General features: G+C 44.4%; 1 protein-coding gene across 2 annotated transcripts in view; it reads right to left on the bottom strand.

Annotated features, from left to right (window-relative positions):
* Window positions 1-10,711: 10,711 nt before the first annotated feature.
* LOC138520941 (5' exonuclease Apollo-like) overlaps window positions 10,712-27,737 on the bottom strand; it is a 95,300-nt gene continuing 78,274 nt past the window's right edge. Inside the window, exons 4-5 of one of the 2 annotated variants that reach the window (XM_069633371.1) lie at window positions 19,679-19,861; window positions 10,712-13,992 (exon numbers count right to left, since the gene is read on the bottom strand). In XM_069633371.1, coding sequence (XP_069489472.1) covers window positions 12,647-13,992; window positions 19,679-19,861 — 1,529 coding nt within the window. In that variant the 3' untranslated portion in view covers window positions 10,712-12,646. The remainder of the gene's footprint in view (window positions 13,993-19,678; window positions 19,862-27,737) is intronic. The other variant, XM_069633372.1, reaches the window with a different exon arrangement.

Genomic DNA, 27,737 nt, shown 5'->3' with positions numbered 1-27,737 from the left:
GCCCTCTTGGCATATTCAGAGTTCACATACTTTGCTTTTCATTCATTCAACTTTCTTTCGGGATCGCAGTTACTTTCTTGCCTTTGATTCCTGTTCAACTCAGAACATTTCACAGAGATTTTTGAATGTGCGATTTTCCTCCCAGGACCACTCTGTTACTTTGTATACATTCCTTTTACATTTGAGCAATTGTCCTTTCCATTCCGCGTTTTATCTGCACACGTGCAACCTTCAACTTTGAAGTTAGTTACTTTTGCTTTAAACACAAACCGGCCTTTTGTTGTCTTCGATAACTCACTGGTCATGTTAAGTTCTCTTTCATCAACGCTCTTCATGTAGCTGTCATGGCAGTTACCAACACCTCCTCTGCTCCTGCCCAACTCTGTTGTTCACCCGTGAGGGTAGCAGGCAACTGTCAAATACCATGAACATTCCTTTCTTACGCTCACTCTGTTTCAGACTTGCAATGCTTAAGTCTTCCCAAAGTGTGGAATTCTCACCTGGCTTTCTCTCAATCTTTGCACTGCTGGTCAGCCTCTGCACCTTCCAACTTCTATTGCCTTGTTCGCACCAACCCTGAAAGAGCTATTCCTTCTCGTACCCAGCCTCGCTCACAGTGTGCCTGTGAACGCCACCTTTTATTTGCCTGACGGAGAGTTTTAACAAGTGGCAGATGTGTATAGTTAGGACTAGGTGCCTGACTCTGCCGGGCCTCATTACAGGGACAGAGCCATTGCAAATTAGTAGAGGTAATCTTTCTGGCCTCATTTCTCATCTTCCTCTGCTCAGAGGTGTTTGAAATGTAACATGGGGAGGTATTATGGGAGCTGTAGTTTCCCATAATATAAGTAGGGATAGGGGCTAGATGGGTTGTGGAAAAATGGGGCTACCATGTCTCACCAAAGGGTGCTTCTTCCCCTCTCCATGAGGACCCCCAACCCAGGTGATCCTCCCTCGCATGTCCACCCCCAGGGTCAGGATCCAAAAACGATGGCCTTTCCCTGGCCAACTCAGTACGGGATCCGGAGGGAGTACGTTGTGAATCACCCTCTGGTTTTTCACAAATCTCTGGACTTTTGTTTAACCTCATTGAATAGTTTTCTATTTTCCACCACAGCCTTTCCCTAGTCAGTAAAAAAATACTCCTACTGTATTTTCCCCACATGATTGTATGTAATTCTCAAGCTCTTTTGGTGATCATTTCTCTACCTGGGAATAATAACAATTAAACTATAAGAGCTCTTGGAGGTTGACCTGGGGCTGGTTCAATGTCTAAAAGACGTGCTAGTGCTTTTTGAAGTTATTCCAATGCTGCATCTTCTAGCATAGTTTTCCTGCTCAGGAATCTTAGCGTTTCCCAATTGTAAAGTTAATGAGGCAACTTTTTCTTCTAATAAAGTTAACTTATCTGTGTTTTGACACCCCGTCGGAAAAAAATGGCTGGTTTTTGTTTCACCAAACTGTAATTTATTTTGTATTTCCTCACTGTTCGTCTAATTTTCACAATCGAGAATACTACTCCATCAATTCACACCATGAAGTAATCTTCATTAGATTGCCCTTAACCTTGGGTCCCATTACTGCATTCTCTGCCTTATCCCTGACTTTTTTTGCTTGGGTATATCTCACCATTTGAAGAGTCTGTTGGTTCCTCTGGTTCTTACTCTGGGTCCCTCTTCTAGTTGAAACAGGATCTCCCATCTCCATGGACGCAGCCACAATCAGTTACTGATAAGGATATTCAAGAGGTGGCTGGAGCAGGGCTCCTAAGCTGCTGTTCTCTAGGTTGCCAGTTCTAGAATCTATTTTGGATCGCTCAGCAGCATTCAACAGTCAATCAGGAGATCCTGACTAACATCTCTGCACAGATGGGTGCAACTGGTCCTCCCCTCAAATGGTTATCTTCATTTGGGCACAACAGTTAGGAGTCTCTGCAGGTAGGCATTGCCCGGTCGGATCTCCTCACCATAAAATGTCCGGTAACTCAAGGTTCGATTGTCACACCTGTTACCCTACATCTTTATAGAATATGAGGGTCACAAAATACAAAAACCATATATCCAAAACCCCCAAAGACCCATCCCACCTTCCACAGCCTCTCTGGATAATACATCCCTGTATTATTGTAATACCCTGACTGTAAACAAGAGGTTGTGCACTGACACGAAGAAGATTGACCAAAACATGAAGATTACCAATCAGTAAGTACTGGTACGAGGTGGCTCACAGGAGTTACGAAGAGTGCTCTGTCATCCTCCCTAATAGGTATCAACGTTATGAGGAGATGGGATCAGCACTAGATAGAAAAAACTGAAGGACTCGATATCTTCCAGCTTGGAACCCAGAAGTTCCAAATCCTGTCAAGCAAAGAAGCAGACAGTGCAGCGGACGACGGCAGGTTGCTGAAGGAAACCGACAGGAGTTTCAAAGGAGCAGATTGCCATGCCGCACCAAAGGAGAAGAGTGGTGGCGTGCCCCTGGCCAGGTGGACCGTACTGACTGTAAACAGCGCTGATGCTTCGAAGGAAGGAAGGCCACAGAACAGAAGTTTTGTGAAGCCAACAGAGTGAAGTGGAAGAGTCGTGAAGCGGCCGAGCAGCGACCCCATTCTAGGAAGAATCAGAGCAGTGCCTAATCACAAAAAAAGGTTAAGGGAGGCACAAGAGGCCCGGTAGGAACATGAGGGGGGCGGCTAAAGGCCAAAGAAGGGTCAGAGAACCTACAAGAAATTAAGAGTGCATCCAAGGACAGTTTGCTCGTCTCAGTGGCGGCAACACCCCCACTGACCACCCTTGAAGTGTCTAGGACCCTACAGAGATCAGAGTGCATCCAAGGAGGACTTCCTCGTCTCAGTGGTAGCAGCAAAACCATTGACCACTGTGAGAATCCGGAAGGTGTCTCCATAGCCAGTCCCCGGGGTTCTGTCATCCAGGTGGTCAAGACACAGCCATCGCTATTGGATCCAGTTCCTGGGGGTGGACCAGTGAAGGAGGATCACCTGGATGGGGGGTCCTTGGGGAGTAGGAATGGGACACAGACAGGTGAGACACAGTATCCCCCTTCTTTCAAACACTTTTTCCCCATTCTACAACGTAGGATATTCCAAAACACTGGCCCCCCTTTTCCAACACGAAATACAACAGACAAACAACAGAGCCATCTACCTGACATGTCCCAATACAAGGGTCAGGCAAAGTCAGGCAATTGACCAGAATCACACACACCTGAAGGCCCTTTCCCTTCCCCCATAGGGATAAAAGGTGGAGCACAAGAGCACAGGACAAGCAAGGCAGAATGCACAACCTGAGAGCTAACTCAGCACGGCAGTTCAAAAGGAGGCAAAAGACGGTTCATACAGAGGGGGTGACAAGGAGAGAAGCGACCTTGCCCTTTCCAATGAAGGCCCGTGAAATCTCTGTAGATGGAAACCTAAGACTGAGAACAATAGCCAGTGTGTATTGCAACAGATGTCTACAGTACATGAGACCCTCCTCAGATGATAACCAAGCCAGGGAGAGACGCTGATCTCCGTGGTACCAACCTTGACTCGAAGGAAAAGAAAGCCAAGTAGTTCATCACAGCCGGTGAGTCGATGGGAGAGCAACAAGAAACCAAACTGTGTTGAACGAAAAGTAGCAAGCAGTTCAATTTGAACTTTGAAAGATTGAAAGGAAATATTGAGAAAAGGGGGGAAACCCGCAACAGGAGTGTCTGGCACCACGTCGTTGCTCACCCGATGATAAGAGACTACCATAACCAGAAGGCCTTGGGAAGAGGCAAAGATATGTCAAAGTGGTCATACAGGGGTCTTGTAAAATCCTCTCTACCATCGAAAGTCTTTAACTAACAGATGATTGTGGAGGAAAGGTAAATGAATCCTGCTTGAACAGAGTGTTGTGTAAAATTGGCGACAGTGAACCCGGCCGAGGGAAGCCAACAATCAGGGGCAAAGCCTTTAGAACTGTTAAAAAGACATTAATACCCGTGAAAGTAAGAAGAATCAGAAGACCAGGGGAAGTGAATGGTCCTCCTTGTCAAGTGGGTCTGAGCCCGGTCGAAGGAGATCCAGGGGTGAAAAGGCCACACCCAAAGTCCATTGAGAAAGAGGAACTTTTGTTTGTTTGTCTGTTGTTGAATGCATCAGGCCCTCAAAGGCAAAAGACTTTTATTTGAAGAGACTTAACCATCGAAGAACCTGATAGCGGGGACAGAACTGTCAGCTCGTGGTGAGACAGCTTGAACGTGTGCTGTGCTCCAAGGTCCCACCTTGTGCCATGCTAATGTGGGAAAGGGAGACCCCCGGCAATCACATCCTGACTTATTATTTGTGAACACCTCTTTCTTTATTGAACCCTTATACCACATTCTTTTTGTAATTAGTTGTAAGGAATTGGCAATAGGTTTTTCTTAGTATAGGCCCTTTTATTTTGACACGATGCTACAAGGACAGCCGTATTTTTCATTTGATGGTCGACGCTTAGATTTAGAATAGGCATTTTTCCCAGCATGCATTTACAGTTTAATAAACACCCTTGAACTGTGATCACTTTTGTCTGTCTTTACTGTTGCCACTGTGAGTTCCTCACATATGGTGACTCAATTGAAACTAATTGGGGAACCCTAGTTTCAAAAGCTTAGTCAGAGAGCCTCTGGCCCTTCCATCGCCACTAAGGAATCAATAGGGTTTGATATCTGTAACAGTAGGGAAGCTGTTATTCCCCCAGTGAAAAGAGGAATGATTCCTACAGATTTGGTTTTGATACGCCCTCCAGGGTGTTCCATTCGACTGGCCCCAAAATCGGACTTAAGGTGGAAGTTCAGGAAAGGCGTAAAGAAAGTGAACCAGATAAAACGGAAAGAAGTAACTTAGGCTTTGGGGAAGTTGATACATTTATTAACATTGAAGAAATGAAGGGAGAAGAGAGAAGAACCCACCAGCTATCCCGACCTAGCCTTCGCCCAGCGAAATGATCCAGCTCTCGCTGAAGCATTTTTACAAGCAATTCCGGAAGGCGGCTGCTTAGAGAAGGGGAGTCCCTTTTTCTTTCTAGAACTAGAATTGCTTTACAGAAGAGAAGCCTCCTCAGAAGGCATGGTAATAACACAATTAGTGATACCCAAAAGCCACTGAAAAGTTGTACTGGAAATTGCACATTCCCATCTTACCGGAGGGCATTTAGGACAATCTAAGACACCAGTGCATATTAGTGGAAAGTTTTACTGGCCAGGTAACCACGCCAATGTAAAACAATTCATCCAGATGTGCAAAATATGTCAAAAGACCAGCACGCATATCCGACCACCGGCCCCTCTGAAGCCATTGCCGATCATAGAAATCCCCTTTGAGAATTGGTAAGGACATAATTGGACCGATTGAAACATCCAGATTAGGAAATTAATATGTCCTGGTGATGGTGGATTAAGTGACCTGATATTCCAAGGCATTCCCAATGCGTAATAATACTATCCAGCAGATCCTTAAACATCTTCTACTGTATTTCTCCAGGGTAGGTTTTACCAAGGAAATACTAACGGACCAGTGCTCGAATTCTATGAGCAAGCTGATGGCCAAAGTCAAGGAGCTACTCCACATTACCACCTTGCGAAGGTCTGTGTACCACCCTCAGATCGATGACTTGGTAGAAAGATGCAATAAAACCCTAAAACTAGATCTAAGAAAACTGGTAGACAAGTACGGGAAAGACTGGGCCCGAATAATCCCATGGGCACTATTTGCAGGGAGGAAAACCCCACAATCTTCCACAGGTTTCTCTCCCTTTGAGTTGCTCTATGGAAGAGAGATGTCTTGGACATGCTCCGGGAAACCTGGTAAGGACGCGAGGAGGCCCCTATTCCCATCTCGTAAACCGCCACCCGAATGCAAGAACATATGAAACTGGTCCAATACTTAGTTTCTGCTCATATGGAAAAGGCCCAGCGCCAACAAAAGACCACTTATAAGAAAGTGAATTTAAGATCAATCTCCATAGGACAGAAAGTACTAGCTCCCTTAGCAACCTCAGAGAACAAGCTTGTCTCCAAATGGTACAGACCTTATGAGATAGTAGAAAGAACGGGAACCTGTGCTTATAGAGTAGCCCAACCGGATAGAAAACAGAAAATCCGATTATATCATGTAAATCTATCGAAAGAGTGGAAAGGGAACCCGTCAGCCACCCATGCCAAAGTACTTGCCTGTCTAGTTCCCTAAATTATAGATAACTTTGATTTAATTCCTGCCAAGTTATCCACTGAACAGCAACAAGATCTAAAAGATGTAGTAATTTCATTCCCCAATGTAGTCTCAGAAAACCCAGGAAGAGTAAAAGGTACATAGCACTATATTTGAACACCTAAAGGTAAAGTGGTGCACTTAAAACTATATTGAATTCCGGAAGCCTGTAAACAGATCGTGATTGAGAAAGTCAACAAAATGTTGAAAGCTAACATCATTGAGCTCTCCTCAAGTCCATGGGCCTCGCCTATCGTTTTGGTCAATAAACCTGACAGTTCCTGGAGATTTTATATAGATTTACGTCAAGTTAATGCCATATCAGATTTCAATGCCTATCTCATGACACGCATCAACAATCTAATTGATAAACCCGGAGCAGTCACAACTTTCTATTACAGAGCAGTCACAACTTTCTATTACCCTAGATTTAACTAAGGGGTACTGGCAAATTCCTGTATATGGACCAGATAAGGAAAAAAGACAGCGTTTTCAATACTGCTAGGATTATTCCAATTTAAAGTCCTTCCTTTTGTTCTATACGATTCGCCAGCCACTTTCCAAAGCCTCAATAATCAAATCCTACAACTCTATTCTGATTTCTGTGGAGATTACATTGACAATATTGTCATTTATAGTAAAATTGGGAGGACGATCTCTTCCATCTTTATACCATCGTGAAAGTTCTCAGAATCACCGGCATAACTGCTAATCCAGCGAAGTACAGATTGGCCCAATCAGCCGTGAAATATCTTCGCTTCTTCGTAGGGAACGGAAATGTACAACCCCAAGATGAGAAGGTAAAAGCCATCTTAGATACACCAACTCCCAAATCCAAAAGAGATCTTAGAGCTTTTCTCCGATTAATAGGATATTACCGAACGTTTATCCCTAACCTTTCAGACAAAACAGCCTGGCTGACAGTTGAACTTAAGAATGCCGAACACTAGAAGCTTCATTGGAATGACAAATACGAGATGTGTTATAACACCTTGAAGCAGACGCTGTGTCAGAACCCAATCCTAAAGGTAGTCGACTTGTCTAAGGAGTTTCAGATGCCTCTCTTACAGGGATAGGAACCGTCCTGTCCCAGGTTTGTGATGGATTGGAACATCCCATACTATTCACCGGCCGCAAGCTGTTCCCACGTGAAATGAATTACTCTGTGTTGGAACTGGTGGCCCTGGCCATCAAGTGGGCCATTATCCATCTTAGGTACTACCTATTGGGGCAAAGGTTCACACTTGTCACGGATCACTCACCCATAGTTTGGATTAGCCAACACAAAGACTCCAACCCTCAGGTCATGCAATGGTTTCTAGCCCTGCAACCCTATTGTTTCACAGTGGAACAACGAAAAGGAAAAGACCAGGGAAATGTAGATTTTCTTTCCCAGTTCCCCAGAGAAACAAATGTGGCTACATCACATTGAGGAAGGGTATGTGATGAGAAACCTGAAGGTGTCTCCTTAGCTAGTCCACAGGGATCGGTCATCCAGGTGGCCAGGATCGCTATTGGATCCAGTTCCTGGGGGTGGACCAGTGATGGAGGATCACCTGGATGGGGGTTCGTCGGGGAGTAGGAATGGGACACCGATGGGTGAGACGCGGTATCCCCCTTCTTTCAACACCTTTTCCCCATCCTACTAAGTAGGATATTCCAAAACACTGCCCCCCCCTTTTCCGACACAAACACTTTCACACAACATGAAAGACCACAGACAAACACCAGAGCTGTTTACCTGACATGGCCCAATACAAGGGTCAGGCAAAGTCTGGCAATTGACCAGCATCACACATGCCCAACGGCCCTGAAGAACCGTTTAAAAGACATTAAGACCAGTGAAAGTGAGAAGCATTAGAAGACCAGTGGAATTGAATGGTCCCCCTTGTCAAGTGGGTCCGAGTCTAATCGAGAGAGATACAGGGGTGGAAGGTCCTCACCCACAGTCCAGTGAGAATAAACTTTGTTTGTTTGTTGTTGAATGCATCAGGCCCTTGAAGGCAACAGACTTATTTGAAAAGAGACTTAACCATTGAAGAACGTGATAGCTGTAACTGAACTGTCAGTTCGTGCTGAGAAAGCTGAGGCGTGTTCTGTGCTCCAAGGTCCCAACTTGTCCCGTGCTGAAAATGTGGGGAAGGGAGACCCCTGGCAATCACATCCTGATTTATTTGTGAACACTTCTTTCTTTATTGAACCCTTATCCCACACTCTTTTTGTAATCAGTTTAAGGAATTGGCAATAGGTTTTTCTTAGTATAGGCCCTTTGACACTACGCCACAAGGACTGCCTTATTTTTCATTTGCTGGTCGACGTTTGCACCCATCTTAGATTTCCGTTTAGAATAGGTGTTTTTCCACACTGCATTTAGAGTTTAATAAACACCCTTAAACTGTGATCTCTGTCTTTTCTGTTGCCACCACTAGTTCCTCACACCGCCAGAGAAGGGTCTAGGACCCTAGGACATGTGAAACAAACATCTAAGCGGGGAACCATCCTCTCCACAGTGACTGGAAGAGGATCACTGAAAGATTTTGGACATTGTTAAAACTGATAACGAGGAACCAGGGGAATGTTCCCATGGTCTAAAGTTTGTGGACATTTTGGACAGATCACAAGTACCAGGAGAAGGGAGTCATTTTCCTGGTAAGGAAGCTGTACGCTTCACCAAGGTATTAAGCCATTGGAAAGCTAGAGTGAAGGAAGCCATTCCACCGGGCTGAAGAAATAACTACAGTCACGAAACCAAAGATCGAAGAAAGGCATTTTCCTGACCCAAACAACTGGGACAGTAAGAAGTATTGTAAACCCATGCACCAGCAGAAGGGAGTCATTCCCCCCTGGCTTGCGTCTTCTTTTCAAGAGAACCTTTACAAGACACCAGGAAAAGGGAGTTATTCTCCTGGTATGAGAACTTTTTGATTATAGCATCCTTAGTTTTAATGTAAGGACACATAGGTTTGGACACAGGACAGTGAACTTTACTTTGATTGGACATTCCGACTTATTCCTTAGTTTTAGGTTGATGCAGGGAAACCCCTCAGATAGGGATAGTGAAGATTCTTTCTTCGGTAATTAAAAGTTTATACCCCAAAAATGTCACCTTGTGGTCAACTGCCTTCTTTGACACCCTTACAAGAACCACTGGGAGATCCAATGAACGTGTCATGTCTTAATGTGTACAAGTATGATAACATCACTCAATTCTACATTAAAGTGTTGTTTCCAACAGATGCAGCCTACCAGACGAGGTGCCCTTGTTTTTTGCACAATGTTGTTATCTGCATTCCTTTAAAAACCCAATCCTTCCAAATCCTCTCTCGATCTCATCTGGCTATTTGTCTGTCACACACTTTCAGGAATAGCGTGCCCTTTCTCACTTCTTTGAGTATTTATCGTTCCCTAGTAACTTCTGTAAAATCTTTGGGTTTCAATCTGGATTCCAATCTTAACTTTAATCACATATAGGCCCTCATTACGACCCAGGCGGTAAGTGAATAACGATGCGGTAAAGGATTACTGGCATCGCTTACCGCTCCACACGATTAGGACACGCCAACCCGCTATTAGCGGCACCGTCAGTAACGGCGTCGCTAATAGCGCCAGGAGCGCGGGCACGCGACCCTTCATGCCGCCAATATCGGCATGGTGCAAACAGGGGAACATCACAAGTCAGGTGGACATGCAAATAACGCCCTACTGAAGCCCGAAGAAAAACCTTACCAGCATGGAGCTAATATCGGGGTCATTACCGGCATGGCGCAAAGCTCGTGCCCGCGTTCTCGTAATAGGCCGCTTTTAGCGGTCTATTGCCAGTATGGACACGGTACTTGCGCCATGCCAGTAATGACCGGTACTTACCGCCCGGGTCGTAATGAGGGCCATACGCTTGCTAGATCCTGTTTTTTTTCAGTAAAGTGTTCTTCGGAAGATCAAGATGGCAGACTGTTTCTGCTTGCTCTTTCTAAACTGGAAGACTGAAATGCCCATCTTCATGTCCATCCAGCGGTTCAGGCTATAGATGAGGCCAGAACTTGCCCTATGACAATAGTAATGGGCAAACATACATTTTGGGACACCCCCATAACTTTGCCTCCCATTTAAAAGAACCTCAAAAGCATTTACAGAGCACTTCAGGGGTATCATTAGTATTATTGTAAGGTTTTGTGCATTTTCGGTGAATGGTACCAATATTATAAGCATCCTAAAAAGTGTAATTTATATGGGAAGTCCAACTGTAACCTCAAAGTCGCTAGCATCAACCCTGTAATAAACCCATTTTATAAAAGGAAGCAGTTGTAGGTCATTCTCTCCCATAGCAAATTAAATAGTTGAAGACCATAAAGAGTTAAGGAGGCTGATGAGCGCAAGAGTTGGTGCTGTAGGACCTGTGTTGTGGTTTGTATTGATAGACTTATCTGAACCAAAGTGTGCAGAGATCGCTCATTGGTAGGCATAACCTCAGAGTCTAATTGATTAACTATAATAATGCAACACTTTATTGGGATGAAGAAAAATGTATGTGTAGCGATGGGTTCCACACATTTAAATGTTGACATATATCTGTGTATTCAAATTGACAAAATAAATCCCATTTTAGTACAAGATATCAAAACTATCAGGTGAGCAGTTGGAAGTAAAAAAAGAAATGTAGAAAACTAATGAGATTTGGAAAGAAATACAGCATAAAGCAGAATGTGGGCCACTGGAGAAATGTCTCTACACTCTCATTGGTATGCCACAAGAGAAAGCCATTTGCACATTTGTCATGCAAGAAATAAGGAGAAAAATATTTCCATTAAAAAAAATAAGGAATGCAAGGAAATCCTTTTCTCTGGAGATACATTCACCAAGATAGAGAATAATTGGTTTGTATCACAAGATAACAATTGACTAAGAAAACACTGTAAAATGGCATTTGTTCCATGAACCCTGATGTTCCGCTGAATTCCAACAAATAAAACTAAATATTGGACGGGGGTCAATATTACTATAAATACCAAATCAAAAAGCAGAAAGCACCACATTGTTGATAAACACAAAAATAATTAGATGTTTGGGTGCCCTCTCAAGCTGATAGTTACACATTACAACCCTGAACAGACAAATAATTATGTTGTTATTAATTGCACGAAGATTGTTACCGCTTAACATCAAACCTTCAAATGACATGTGAATGGCTAGAGAGGATGATTCAACGTTAAAAGGATTTGTACAACTGGGAACGTACTACTAGTTGGGGCTAGGACAAGAGGTCTTTTTGATGAAGAGGGTGTGATATGGTGACAAAGTGGTGGTCAAGCGATGCACAGCAGAACCAGTACCAAAGGGGTTGGGGTGTCAGTTAACTAGTCATTAACAGATATATCCTTCTGAAGCCCAGAGGTGGGTGGGGAGTGGCTAGTAGAGATAGTCTATAAGATATAACAGGAGATATCAGTAGCAGACTGGTGGTAGAATGCCCACAGACAGGCGGGCTGCTATGAACAAGAAATCTACAAAATATTGAGAAGATCTTGCATCACCCTCCACCGTATTAATCAGCACAAACGTGGAGGCCCAAGAGGTACTTTCCTGGACCTGTCGCGGAAGTGCCCGGGACTGTTGGCATAACGGAAGACTGTCATCGAGACTTTTGAAGGTATATTAGGAATGGGAACACACGTGACTACTCAGAAAATGATACTTGGGCTAACCGCAAAGCTAACTGCAACACAAGAGAGGTTTTATAATTTGGTTATGGTATTCCAGAAAGGAATATTGCACTGTGGTAGATGCTGAGATTGTCTAGTCATATACAACAAGGGTACAGGACCTTATAATGTGCAATGATTGGTAAGAGCGGTACAGTGCTATGGCACACCCCAAGCAGACACCAATAGTTATATGGGAGGTACTTAGGAGCCAATTGCCAACCAAAGGTGGTCACGCGGAGTCTGAAGGGATGTCTGCTCAAGGAGCTGAAACACTGGGGGCATGGTATATAACATAGGTAGGTGATGCCAAGGCAGAGGATAGAATTACAACATGTTGATATTACTGTGCAGCGATATGAAGTGTATGTCAAATTTATTGGTGGGGAGGTTACAGTATGTCGAAGTTGGAATACGAGGTAATTAAAAACCTGTTGTGTATACAAGTGGAAAATCTCTCTCTGGTGGATGACTTAATAGCCAATTAAAATTAAAATAAAAAAGTGTTGCAAGAAAATGATCAGCCGATATCTTCTTGCATGAAAACCCACATCAACTTATCAAAAATAAATGTACCTGCACACAGAATTTGAAAAAATCATAGTAAATTCTTTACAGCAAACCTAATTCAAGAACATGGTACTCCAAGAGTAGTTGCCCATGAATAAATCTGCTTAGCCCAAGACAGTGCAAGCCCAGCAACCCACAAAGTTCAGCTTTACACTGTACACATAGAATGGTGTTCACAAGCAACACAGTCATGTATGATTGTTTCTTTTCCAAATGAAAGTTCAGTAACAGAATTACTTGGGGGGCCTTTCAACTTTTCAAAATAGTTTTCGACTGCTCTGTGGAATTGTTCTGCGCTGTATTTAATCATTTTATTTAGCGGAACTAAAGGGAATTGATCTTCTGGTTGTTTATGCGCACTGCCATCTGAAATGTTGAATGAACTACCAACAGAACACATCCCCTCTTGCTTAGCAGGTGTTCGAGCCCCGCAAGATTGATGGACGTTGAACAAGTGGTTATCAGTTGTTGTCCTTTCCTTGCCAGAAACACCTTTGATGTTCAGTGAAGACAAAATGTTGTTCTCCGTCACAACGTTACAGGCAATACTTTCATCCGTAAGTACCTTCGGAGGTGAGAGGGGTAAAGGATCCAACATCGTCTTGCCCGTATTTTCCGCAGGGGAGATGTTTGTGAGCCAGCTAAGCAGGTCATTTTTAGAGTAAGATGAGGACACATTCTTGTCCTGTGGAATCTCTGGTGTGCTGTGGTCAGAAGGGCTGGAGCTATAAACCATGTCATGCGTTAACTGCAGAGGATGCTTCTTGTTATTACAATTCCCTTCCAAACAGGATTTTGCTTTCTGGTCATATGGCATTGGTCTCTTCAAGTAATCTCTTTTAGGACTTGAGGCTCCATCCATGTATACTTTTGGTGCTTGCTCCTGGTTTTCTACAGGGCTGCAAATATCCTCCAGACAAGGTGCACCTTTCTTCGGAGATTCAAACACAACTCCTTTGTGAATTTGACGAGAGGCTGGCAATATCAGTCGGCGTGAAATTTTTCTCCCCTCACTGGAAACACGCCTAGATGGATCCCTCATAAATGCTTGAACTGAAACAGGAACCTTTACTTTCAACAACATTTTTTTGGGGGAGCTTAGGTAGTCTTTGAAATACATCTTGCATGATTGGTTCTTAACCACAGGTTCTAAAGAGCAGGGTTTCAACTCTTCTACAAAAGCTAACAGCTCCTGGAAGGAAGAATGGTCTGAATATGGAACCACATGCATGTTCTTGTGCCATTTTAATGCCGGCCGACTGGTGGGCAAAATGGCAATCGTTGGTTGAGCCTGGTTCCAACGCATCAAGTTAGCATAGTTGATAGCCGATTGCTCAATCACACGGATTCTACCTGCCCCTTCCACACTTGTGAAAACATCTTCCAGTTCCAAGAGATGCAGCAAATCAAGCTTCTCCGGACTTACAACAATCCAGGTTTGAAACTCCTTTGCCAACTCCACCAATAAGCTTTCTTTGCCAATGCTGTAAAGACCTGCAAAAGACAGATTCAACATGAGATCAACTTGCAAAGGCATTGGTGAAAATAAAATGTGCTTAATTCATAATAGTTCAGGACATTTCATGTTTGCTCAGAAGGGTCTACAGACCCTAACCTGGATATGCAAGGCTTAATATGGCCTGTCAGAGCATTTTATTTTATCCAAATACACAATCTGGCTGTAAAGATCTTTAAACTGAGATATCTTTATATCGTGTAAGGCATTTGACAAGTGTCTGACTAAGGGCCAATGTCATTCTGGAGGTTTGAAAAACAAAATGTGGTAAACTGAGAAAGGTGCAATTTTTTTGTGGTATGGGCAAAAAAGAACAGTTACACTGATGGGCCATTATTAAAATGAATATGTAGATCTCAAGGGTGGGAAGCTTTTCACCACCTTCATTAAGCAGTCCACTGGTGAGGGACACTTTCATCCTATGTGGGTTGTAAGAGTCCATTGCAGGTCATCTGGCCTCTATGCAAGAATTATGCCTGTGTGTGCGTGTTACAGATAAATTGGTCAACACTCGACCAACTTTGCAGTTAAAGTGTGAGTAAGGCAGGGCTCTGTCCTAGGTCCAACAGCTTTTTCCTCAGGTTTTGAATGATCACAATGGCCACCTGGTGGATCCTGAGCAGATTTCCTCTGTGTGGCTGGTGTGAGAAACCAGATGGTGTCTTACCTACTAGTCCCTCGGGATCTGTCATCCAGGTCTTCCTGGTGGCCAGGACACGACCATCACTTTTTGATCGAGTTCTTAGGGGTAGAGCAGTGCGGGAGGATCACCTGGGTGAGGGGTCTTCGGGGAGTTGGACACCGGATGCTGAGACGCAGTATCCCTCTCTTCCCTGTTAACACCTTTAGCCCATCCTACCTGATGGCATATTTAGGAACTCAACCCCCTCCCTTTCCTGCACAAACACTTTTACTGGGACAGCCCGCTCTGGGAGAAAACGGACTCACACACGAGCCGTGTACATGAGATGTCCCAATACTATGGTCAGGCAAGATCAGGCAATTATCGACAATCACTCAAACCTGACTTCCATTACACTTCCCCCACACGGATAAAAGGCAGAGCATGAGAGCACACTCTGCGTGAGGCAAAACACACAAAAGGTACAGCAGTTTTGTGTTGGCAGCTGAACAAAGGGAGAAAGACGGCCAGGCACGAGAGGTTCGTGAGAGGGGCAACACCCTTGACCTTTGTGGCAGGAAGTCGTTACTTTCAAGAAACCTTCCAGGCAAAAAACTAAGACCAGGAAACAAGGGTGAAGAATCCTGCATTGTGCGTCAGAGGTAACGAGGGTCCTCCCGCGTAACTGACCGAGGCAGGGGGTAGCAGCAGATGCTGCGGTATCGTCCTTGGCTCCAAGAACAAAGAAGCGACAGAGAACAACACAGGCGGTGAGTTCGGGAGACCGATGCAAGTCCGGTCTGTGTTGAAGTCAAGATTGCCAGCAGCAACATTGTACAACGAGCACTGAAACGAAAATTGTTAAACACGTGTCATGAAAGACACGAGTGAGGCTAAATTGCTGGTGAATATCTGAACATTAGAAGGAAGGATACAATACCATTGACCGAGTGGTCCAGCACTATGAATATGTCGAGTCGAAGGTCTCTGTACGGTATCCTGACAAAAGAAACAAAAGTAGAAGATTGATGTCTCGGGAGGAAAGTGCTCACCTTTAAAGCAAAACGACACGGAGCAACACAGAGTCGATCCCTGGGTCCATGCTTAGAAACCTCTGGGTATTAAGCGAGTTATAAATAACCGATCATATCATATCATGTGAAGTGGAAATTGTGTAAAGTGATCGAAGTGGTCCTGCAGCGGTTTAAGTTAACCCATCGCACATTCGAATGTCTTCGATTCTGGTATCAAGAGGGATCTAAACGTGGACGAGGGGGATCCATGGTCAAGAGCCTGAAATAGGGAGACCAGTCTGGAACTTTTGAAAGTGAAAGCCCTGACAAAGGAGTGTGTTTTGTTTGTTACATCGGGCCCTCTTGTAACGCTCACATGATTCCCGTAGAGGCGCCGGTCTTGACTGGGCGTACACCGTATCTTCAAAGGTGATGTGTAACACACGGCTGGCTCTTTGGGCTGGACCTCTGTGCACTGTATGTCTGACTCGAAGGGTAAGATGTCTGCAGATAGAAAATATGGGATTAAGGAACTGGGTTATTGAATGTCTCTCTCTTCTTCCCTTTCTCTTCTCCTGTAGAACCCCAAAGGTTAACGCTCTCACCTTAGGTAAGTGAACGCCGTGCTCTCCATCTGCCTCGGGGCAGGGTACTGTAACCAGTTTCTTCACTGGATAAGGGGAGCAGGCCTCTTGACTTCAGAGGACTGCTGTCCGTCGTTTACTGCACGAACGGTAAGTTTCGAGTAATTCTAATGTCTTTAAAGTCTTTAGTAATGATGTTTCTTGTTTTGCAGGGTTCCGGCGATGGCGGATGACGGGCTGAAGTGAGTTGAAGATGGAGCCCGTGTGATGAATAGAAGCGCCTGGAAGCACGTAAGTAAGCGCTTGTTGCCTGCTTCACGATGCGCTCTAACTGTCTTTTTATTTTGCAGGTACAAGTTCGGAGCGGCTGCAGGGTGCCGGAATACCCACTGGGTTAGATGTGGAAAGGAGTAATGGCACGTGAGTATTAAAGTTCCCCAATGTCTTTAAACGCACCTTGTTTTGTCTTTCAGATGCGGGATGCAGCGCCGAAGGCCTCCGGAGCGTGCGAAGAGTTGGTAAGCCTTTGTCTTTCAGATGCCGGAATGCAGCGCGAGGCGTTGGTGACAGCCGATGGACCAGGTAAGTGAAGAGCTGTCACTGAAGACCGTAATGCTAACCTGTTCTTTCTTGTCTTTATAGGTGTTGCTGAAGACTGGATTCAGGATGGTAAGCCTTTTTCCTTAGGCCCAGGATCAGATGCAGAAGACACGATGAGCGTTCTTCTGCAGAGGATGCAGAATAACGCAAAGCAAGATTCATCCATCGGGTGTGGTTTAAATAGCCTCCTGTAGTGCTTAGGTGTCTCCTTCCACAGCCACGCCTAGGTAAGAAAAGAGTTCCTGCTTTCCAGAAGAGTTCCAGTGTTCTGAATCTAGGGAGTGGCTCCTGCCCCACCCAACAGGAAAAGTAGTTCCAAACTGAAGAGGATCAGAGGCTCAACTGGCAGGCAAGTAAGCAGCATGGTCTGCTGCAGGTAAATCCACCAAGCATTATGAGCCCGGCGCTTCCAGCGCTGGGACTGGGCATATTTATGAGCCTGGTGCCACTGGCGCCAGGACTGGGTCCAAAAGGTCCCAATTGGGACTGGTTGGCACTCGGAACCTGGGTTATGGATCTGCTTCCAAGTGAGTTGGGAAAACCCTGACCTTTTGGAAGCAGAGATCATGACACCTCTGCAATAAGAGACTGTCATTGCAAGAGACTTTGGCGGAAGGCCCTGATGCCTATGTGTTGAACTGTTACCTTCTGGCCAAAAAGCCAGAGTGTGTGCAAAGCCTGCACGTGCCACCCTGCCCAGTGCTGAAAACGTGGGGAAGGGAAGCCAAATGCTCAACTATCCTGACATATCATTGCTTAAACACTTTTCTTTTGCATACATTGTTATTCCACACCATTTTATATTTAGGATTCGCAATAGGTGTATTAGTATAGGCTCTTTTATTTTGACAGACTCCACTAGGACTGCGTTATGATCGTAGCTTGCTCCCATCTTTAGATTTAGATAGGTGTTCTAGAAAGGCGTTCTACCAACCCATTGAAGTTCAATAAACACCCTTGCACTGTGATCACGTGTGTCCGTCTTCACTGTTTGATACCATGTCTTCCTTAAACTGGGTTATGTTATTTATTAGGGAATTAGCTCTTCTGCATTATCTTTAACATTGGCCTGGACGATTGCAGGCTTAACATTTTTATAGGCGGCAAACGTTTTATAACAAAAATAGTTGTTGCCAAAGATTTCCTGTTTTCTTAAGTTTTTTCGGTTTGTCTACATGTGGTTTTTCGACACGCATGTGGGACCTTGCATGCAATTTATGTCCAATGTGCTGAATTGTCTTCTGTGCATGCTCGTGGGGGCTGATTGTGGGCAGTTTTACTCTGCCATTAAGCACATGATTCATGTTGGCTGTTCTGTATGGTTACTATGCTCAAATACGTAAAGGTCATGGCAATGGTTTATGGTAGAGCATGTTGTCTAAGCGTACTGGTCTTCATGGTTGTCCATTGTGCCTACTCTGGTCAATTGTTTTTGTATATACATCCTTGTGTGTTGTTCAAACAGGCTGCCGTCCTTACCGGCTGCCAGACTATTATGCTGAATTTAAAACTCCTATTTTATTTCAAGAGTGCTCTTTGTCCTGGTGTGCCATGTATGTGCATTTGCATCATACTCAAATGCATCTAACACCCAATACTAATCTCTTGCTGTGCACATACAATTACATACATTTTCGAATTTTGAAAAAATAAATGTCTCAAGATTGACTGGAACTTTTTCGGCACTAGCCATCTCAGATAAGGGCTAGGTGTGTGCTGTGAGAAATCGAGGGTATTCATCCCTTCTCCCTAATGGGGTGCTCTGAGGCTAGGGAGGCGAGGCTGCTCTGCAAGACCCTCCCTAGGGGTCTGATCAAGTGGGACCTAACTGGGAAAGACTCACCCCACGCCCCTTAGGGGACAAGGACTTCCGTTCCAGTAAGGAACTCCTAAAACCATCCACCAAAGTAGCATATGTAGGACTATCAGATGTGCAGAACATTATACAATCTAGAGATTTGGCTGATAACAAAACTAAAACCCAGTTATGTACAAAGAAAAGGATCAACCACAGGAGAGAGGGACGGTCAAATCACAACAATGTAGACCCAATCTAAGAAGTCCTGGATTAAAAGATTCAGAAAGGCATACAAGCCTAGAGAAAAATAAGCAAGAGTGCCAAAAAAGGAGTGGTGAAAAACTGGCTGTGAAGGACTGTGAAAGAGTTACAGAAGCGTATCCATAAGGTGGCAGGAGAATATTTAAAGAAATAATATTAAAGAGAACTTTGGAGTAAAGAAGAGACATTGACATAAGAGACAACCAGGAGAGAGGAGAAATTCTCCTGATTTAATATAAGTTACTTAAGATAGTGGTAGGGTCAGTTAGAACTAGTTCTGGACCGTGGACATATTGATTGGGGCTTATGGACGAGCACCTTTAGTTATTTACATAGACATGGATACCCCTCTAGCATTAGGGAAAGATGGGCATTATCCGTATTACTTTGTCCATCAAGCATCCGCCTCCTTCTTCTGACCCGCCACAGTGCCCAATAGCAAAGTGGACCATTTGGAGATGCCAGTCCAAAAGTGTGTTTTTTTTGGGTATACGGAAAGCCAAATGCAAAAAACGAACACATTTTTCAACATTCTTTTTTCTACACAAAATCCTCCATGAAAATGGCCCAAAGGAGGCATGAATCTCTGATGTGGCCAGATCATTTGCTTGCCAAATCTGGTTAACTTTCATGGACGATATAAAAAGTTAGGGAGTAATAATTCTCATTGTCCCATGTTAAATGTCATGTAACCTTAACTATAGTGTTCCTATTGTGACACAAATATATTTACACACGTGCAAAGTATTGAAAATTGTCATTACTCATCTAGTCACTGAGACATACCAATAACCACATCATGGTCTGGATGGCTTGCAATGATGTCTTTGATCTGCTCAGTTGCATCTTGGCGAGAAGGCAGGATATAGTCAGGATTGCAGTTTGTGTTGTCCAAATAAAGTATATCAATTCTCTTATTGTTACTTAATGGAGGCTGCCGCACCATCTCAGGGCTGTAGCGGAAGTCACCTGTGAATTAGAAAGAAATGTACGAAAAGGAATTTCAAAACTGAAATGAAACACTAGCAAAAAAGATCAGGTGGCAGTGATCTGCCGAGCTCTTTAATGTGGGGCAAAACCACATACCCTTTTGAGAATAACCCGCCCCACGTTTGAGCCCAGTTTTAGAAACATAGGGTTTTTATACTATAAAGTTTGAGGATAAGTGACCTGCCCACGTCAAATCCTGGGCAGCTCACTGAAAGAGGCAATACTGATAATGGGTTTCTTCAATTTAGCCACTGATTATGTACACCCAACCACCCCCCCCCCCAGGCCCCCACCGCAGTATCTCATCATAGGTTTATGGAAAAGGTGCGGTTTGCACTGATCTAGCACCATGTGCTAGAGCAGTGAATCTAGGGCCTGCAGGGAATTCTGGATAGCAGGAACCCTTTTGGAGCCTCGCTCCGGTAGACTTCGATTCTGCCTGGGAAGATCAACTCAAGTCTTTGGCGCAGTCCAACCAGTAGTAGAGGCCAGAGTCTAAAGGTTTGTGGTGTAAAGGGTGGTAAAAAAAGCACACATTCTTGGAAATGGAGGGTATGGATGGGTCTAGGAGGTAGAGGAGCCTACCACAGTAGAATGAGCGATGCAACCTAACTTTCAATACATGTGTACCTGGCAGTAGAGTGATAAAGGTAGGTCAATGCAATTTTAGGTTGCAACCCCTCTTGGCTATACACAGCAAGATGAGGTGTACATCCCAGTCAACCAATGGAATAAGTGGTCATTGCATATCTGGGATGCCCTGTAAAGCAGGCAGAAGAGGAGTGAGGACTGGCACACCCAGAGGTGTGCAGGGTTATTTCCTAACCCCCCCATCAGACATATAGATGACCATTATAAAGAGGGTGAACTGAGGTCAGGTCTTTAAATGCAGAGGCTACCTTACTTGTGGTTAACACATAAATGACCTAATTTCCATTTAACTTGAATTGGAATAGGGTGTTACCAAGATGAGTTTGTGAAAAGGACGAAGAAAGGAAAGAGGAAAGAGCAGGAGGTCGAAGGCTTTACTATGTGCAACATAGACAAACAACATAGTCGGAGCTTATGCAGGTTACAGGGGAGACCAGAAGGTGCAGCAGTGAGAACTACGGAGGATGGAGAGAATTGCCTTACAAATACAAATATGCTTGTGGTTTGTTCAGAGACAATAGGCACCTTGCATTTCTAGGCAAAAAAGGGGCCAGATAGGCCCAGGGTAAATCGCACTCGGTAAGTATGGGGCACACGTACATGCCTTTTCTGTGCAGAGATACATAATCTCATCTTGTCCTTAACCCCTGAGCTGCTGGGCTATTATGCATTCCTAGGCAAAAGGACCCACATACTCACCCCAAGTACTTATGATTAAGGCATGAAAAGAAAAAGTTGTGTCATAGGGATCTCAAGGCTGCATATACCTTAATCTTTACCCCCTTTCTTAAACATCTTTTTTAAAAATGTAAATTGGTTTTGTCCGAAACCTTATACATCACTTAAATACATTTGATAATTCAATTTCAAAACACATTAAAAATACATTAATATTCAATAAGAGAAAAAGAAGAGTAATGAATTATAAACTAAAAATACAATGTTAACTAGTATTCAAGTCGATCACACTCATGATTGAGGAATTCTCCACCTTATTGCACCTTTGATTTTAAAATATCATATACTCATTGCTTTCTTTAAAACATTGCACTACACCCATTCATAAAATCGATGGAGTACCTTGAAGGATATACCTCCAAAAGTATTCACTATTCAGAGAGCCAATGTCATAAACAAATCTACTAAACAGCTCCTCTGGTCTTCTGCAATAAAGGACAAGAAATCAACAAATGTGTTAACGTTTCTAAAGAATACCCACCAAACCTACACATTGCACACACCCTTTGGCCTCCAATTGATAGCCTGTATGCAGTAGGTTAAATCTAAACCTCATTAATGTTTCTATGCAGCGTCTATCGGGACAGTGTTTAAGGTATTTCAAGAAGGTTCACTTTTTTTTGTTTGGAGCTACACTTATTGCTTTGTAAAGGCCATACCTGGTCCTAGCTTCACCTATCCATATCCAGTCTTCAACTAGAATTCTTAGCTTTAACCCTCCAGGGTTAACTAGTAGTAGTTAGGACACCTCATAGTATTGCAGAATAAATTAACAGTTAGCCTTGAAAGAATCTAACCCCCCTCCCATTTTCCATCTGGAGACCCATTACTCCATACAAGCAATTTGTTTCACCGTAACTTCCTATATAGTAGCAATGTCCTCAATTGAACAACTGAGTTCAGGGAATTCAAACCCAATTGAAATTGGATCATATTTAGGGGGGACACAATTAGTAAATAATAGTGCTGTCTTTAAAATCATGCCTTCCAAATTACAGAGTTCCAAATTCTCAACCCAACAACCAAATTCCACGTCATACGATAACACTGGGATAACTTGGGTTTATAAAATTGCAACAGCAGTAACATTGTGAATCTGCAGTACTTTACCCCAAATAACGCATTAGACATGCCAATTGTCGGCCCAATTAGCCTATAGCCTAGGTTTTTCACCGAAGGTAATACCAACACTGGAGTCCCACCCACCATTGAAAATCAACAGATTTGCATTTCTTTCCATTGAAAGACATTATGTTCAAGTTTTTCGGGTTGATACCTGTTCAATTAAGCATAGTCTTCAAGAAATAAGAAGTCTTTGCAGACCTACTGTAGTTCTATCCATAAGCAAGCTATCATCTGCGTATGCCACCCAAAAACATATCTCCTCTTTTATCTTGGGAGCTACAAACGAGGCTTCTCTCAGATGGTCACCCAGATCCGCGATATACAAGTTAAAAAGGATTGGGGCCAAGACACACCCTTTCCTCAGTCCCCTGCTCCTGATTATGGGGTTCAAGACCTCTGCGTTCATATTCAACATTACTTTTATCACTGTGTGTCGATGCAATTCAATCAAAATCTCCAGCATGTAGGCAGGTATCCCCCCACTTTGAAAGCTTTTCCCAGAGTCTTGCTCCGTCAACAGTGTCGAAGGCCATACTCCGATATAGAGGGGAGCCTTTCCTTCCCTACATGCCTTGTCAATTCATGAGTGTATAAGAAGACCACTTGCGCCTGTTCCCGTAGTCCTCCTGAAGCCCGGCTGGAATTTGGACAGTCTCTCCAGGTCTCTACACCACACTTCCAATTCTTTCAAAAGACATCTTGCAAATACTTTGCTTTCAACGTTCATTCGCGCAATAGGCCTTGCAGGCCCAAGGCGACTTCCCTTTTTGTATATCGGGACGATTATGGAGGTAGACCAAGAAAGAGGAATACTCTTGGTAGCTAGAACATTTCAAAACAGTATATTTAACATGTTTGACCACACTTCCGGGTCCTGCTTCATAATTAAATTACGCAAGCCATTTAGGCCTGGTGCTCAATAGTTGGAGGCAACTTTTATTATCGTTTCGAGATGTTGGGCAGAAATAGCCAAATCCCGTCCCTCACTACACATCCCTATGGGCATTACACATTTTTCACATTTGTACAGTTCAGAGAAGTATCTCTTCCATTCAACCTCCTTAATAGGATTTATCATCGCTATATTCTCATTCTCTTATCTTTGATTAATGATATTCCAGAAATTATTTGTATTTTTTTCCAGTACCGTCTGATAGGACAACTCTCCATTCCCCAGTGGCAAGAGTATTTGTGTATGTCAGAGGTCAACGCCCATCGCAAACATGGCTGCTTATCATTTTCGAGCATTTCTTACTCGACCGATTTTGTGCCGAGAATACAGCATGAAAATAGATATACAGCTTTTCCAGGAACGATTAAAAAAAAGAAAACAAGGAAGATGAACCAAAGATTTACGATAGGTCGTCTCTGCATCGAACATGGTCAACGGGATGGTGCTTGCACCCACACATCCATCTTAGATGCTGTGAAAACCAACCCTGAGACAGAAATGAGAAAAATGTATGTCAACTTGCCTTTTGTCTCTTAAGGGAGAGAAGGACAATGTTGCTTTTAGGATCTAGTCCTCATTTTGTTGAAACCTTAATCTAGAATATTTTTCCACCCATCATGTCTATGACGGAGCCAGTGTTTCCATTTCTGCCGGCAGGTGGGTGGCGTTACTCCCGCCAGGTCAGACCTGGCGGGAGTAACACCTCCCGCCTGCAGAACTCGGATCAGCCGGTCCAGAAACAACGGTGGCGGCGGATTTACCGCCACCATTGTTTCCGGACCGGCGGGGCCATAATGAGGCCCTTTGTGTTTTGTTTTGTTGCATCAGGCCCTCTGAATCAAGAGACTTTGAAGTAAAGAGACTTCGTCACAGGAAGCCCTGATGCTGGCATTGGAACTATATCCTTGTGCCGGAGAAGCCAGATTGTGTGCTTTGCTCGAGTGAACCGCCTTGTCCCTTGCTGAAAACATAACGAAATGAGGCCAACGGCTTGAACATCCTGACATATCATTTTGTGAACACTTCTTTCTTTTTCATGAACATTACTCCCACACTATTTGTTTTTAGTGGTAAGGATTGGCAATACGTTTTTAGTATAGGCCTTTTTATTTTGACGGGACTCCACTAGGACTGCATTATTAGGAATAACCTGCTGATCTGTTCTCTCTCAGCACCGTGACCTGGCCGACCCTCTGTCTTCCGGGCCCAGGTACCTGCTCACCCTGCCACCCTCCCGCACTGCCTCCTGGCCACCCCTTACACTGGGGTCTGTATCTGTACCCATACAGTCTCCCCTCTTCTTCCGGCACTTATCAGACATACCCTGTCTGCTGCCTTAAACCCAGAACTTGCCACTTGCTGGCTGCATTACCACTGTCTGTTGCCTTTATTATTTATTTATTTATTATTATTTATTGGTTTCTCCTTTGCTCTGCACTTTCCACTTCTCCCCCCCTTCCATACACTTTTCCCCTCTTCCTCTACCATGCACTTGCGTGTTTTCAATGTCACTGGGCCTCGTAAGATCATTGTTTTGTTCTCCCCTGTTCCCCTCCCTTGCCGTGGCGCGCTCTGAAACACTTCTATACGAGTGCAATAGAAATAAAAAATCATTATCAATTTGATGGTCGTAGCTTGCTCCAATCTGTAGATTTAAGATTAGATAGGTGTTTATCACATCCTTGTGAAGTTCAATGAACACCCTTGAACTGTGGTCACGTCTGTCTTACTGTTGATACCATGCCTTCCTTACACAAAGTACTACTTTATTGTCATTTAATAAAACAGAGAGGTCTCACAGGCATCAGACTGATGCGTGTACACTCGCATAGTAGCTTCATTACATAGAGGTCTTATACCCCAATCTGTGTCATCTATGACGTCATTCTATGTGGCAAAATACAAAACCCATTGACGGAAGAGATTGGTTAAGAGAACATATCTACTGAAAGAACATAAGGATTAGTACATCATTGGCTACCCATTGAACTACCTCTAAATATGTACAGTATGGATTGTAGCAGACAAAACAAGAGTGGATTGCTCTATGCTATATTGAACGTTGGGTTGTCCCTAAACCCCACTGGTTGGATGGCATACTATCCCAACCTTGGACCTTTGGCTCTCTAGCAGCACGCACGAGAAACTAAACTTAGGTGTTTGAATCCTGTCAAACTACTCCTTGTTTTCCCCATTAGTCCATGGCATGGTATTGTTTATTTATAAAGCGCTTATACACAGGCAAGTGTTTCAAGGCGCTCAAGGAGGGTGGGAACACAGGGAGAAAACAACAGTCGCTCAGAGCCCTTGAATTTCTGAAGCGATAACGGTCTGCACAGGCAGATTAAGTGAATATGGTACATTTAACAGTTAAGCTACAACAAAAAGGCCCGACAGCGATTCTGCGTTTCTTTCGAGTGCACATTAAGGGGTAAGACAAGGAAGGACAGAACAATCTACAGGCAGAGCTGTAGTGCAAGTGCAGGCAGGACAAGGAAGGGGCAGGGGACCAAGTGCACCCAGTCGATCGAGACTGGGGAAGTGTGGAGAGAGAAGTTCTAAGGATTTATTGCAAGTGCAGTGAGTGGGTAGGCTGCAGGGCCCTGAGGCAAGTGCAGAAGGACTGGCAGGGGTGCATGGGACCTGTGAGACTCTGGGGTACACCAGGCGGCCAGTCAGTGAGCTGTATGGAAAGGAGGGAGATGGGGAAGAGCAGAGAGCTAGGTTAGCAGGGTGAGAGAGAAGGAAGAGGAGAAGAGAAAGGTCTTGAGGAGTTTCCAGAACTTAAGACTATCAGGCTCAAGATGGAGGGTGGCAGGGAGGCTGTTCCAGAAGGACGTGCCTGATGAGGAAAGGGATCTCCCTCCAAATCTCTGCTTGGAGAACCTGCTCACTCGCAGAAGGTTGGAGGTCGATGAGCGGAGGGCTTGGGAGGGACAGTATTTAGGAAGGCAACGTTGAAGGCAAGTAGGTCCCAGGCCCCAGAGAGCCTTGTGGACAATGCAGAGGGTCTTGAATTTGATTCTTGCTGCCACAGAGAGCCAGTGGAGGGATTTCAGTTCCGCAGAGATGCGGTCCCTGGGCTTGAGGCCAAGGATAAGTCTCTCATCATCTCTCATCAGTAGGCCATTCTTAAGATGGATTTATGAACTCTGACCTGGAGGGGCAGAGGTTCAGAAGGCCAACCTAGTTTCTTGGAACAGGGTAACCTCTCGACAAGCCAGACCAATCAGGGTAGCTATGGCAGGCGGTCAAGACTAAGTCTCAAGAGGGGTGAGGGTGACTGAAAAGACCTCAATGAGCACACAAAGCAAGGACACTTACAAATTACTCCAGACAGGTGTTATATTAAAAATATAGACACATTTATTACAAGGCCTTTGTAATATAGACCATAGCAAAGAATCACAATAACACTAAAGTAGATCAACTCATCACAATCAACACAATATATATACAAGACCAGAGGGGTCTAACGGATCAAGTAGCACGAAATATGTAGACCACCTAGATGGGGAGGAAAACAGGCAGTGCAAGTAATCTTTAGACCCAGTTCCACATCAAGAATACACCTAAGAGGCAGTCCAAGCCCTACGAAGAGAGGAGCCTTATGCTCAATAGTACATGCACACGCTTGTGCCAATGGACAAAAATAGGGTCTCTTCAAGGATCACTTAGCAGCTAAGGAAGGTGGATAAGGTCGATGAAGAACGAGACCCCACTCTTCAAGCAGGACCTCCACTTGTGGGCAGAAGCAGGTTGAGAGTGTGGGATCGAGTCGCTATTTCGCAATAGCTGTGGAAAGGCAAGGGGCCCTCAGGGGCCACTTCGTGCATAGAAATGGGCTCCTGCGCTAGGGGCCACCGGTTGGGGCATGGACTACTCACCGGTCCCCGACGCAGTCAGACCCAGACTTCGCCAGTACAGTCCACTTCGCTGGCAGGTTCGAATGCGACAATCGGGACGTCTCGACACCGTGTAGTTTCCGCGGTACAGGGTTCAGGGTCAAGGGGGTCACAAGTGCAGCTAACTTGCACAGGTCGTTGCCACAGCAGGGCAACACGGTAACCGCGTTTACTCCGGCCGGGTGCACTCGTCTCACTTCAGACCTGGGAATGCCAAGTGTACGAAATTCAATGTGAGGGTGCCATGGACACAGAGCAAGCAGTATACCAAGTTTCGACGGCTTCCTCGAAACCGTGGCAGTGACAGAGCAAACGTCCTGCGTAAGCTGGTCAGCCCACTGGTTGGCCCAGGGACACTTCCGAAGAGGCTTACTTGCAGGGTTTGATGAAGGTCCCGATAATAGTTGGTCCCACTATTCCAATGGGTCGAAGCGCCTTCTCAGACCTTCTAGGACCATCAGATGCAGAGGGGTCTCACAGGATG

The sequence above is a fragment of the Ambystoma mexicanum genome, chromosome 13 (genome assembly GCF_040938575.1).
Source record: "Ambystoma mexicanum isolate Mex_15411 chromosome 13, UKY_AmexF1_1, whole genome shotgun sequence".
In the NCBI taxonomy this organism is placed as follows: Eukaryota; Metazoa; Chordata; class Amphibia; order Caudata; family Ambystomatidae; genus Ambystoma; species Ambystoma mexicanum.
The sequence above is the reverse complement of the archived record's forward strand: the minus strand, read 5'-3'. Positions and strand labels throughout refer to the sequence as shown.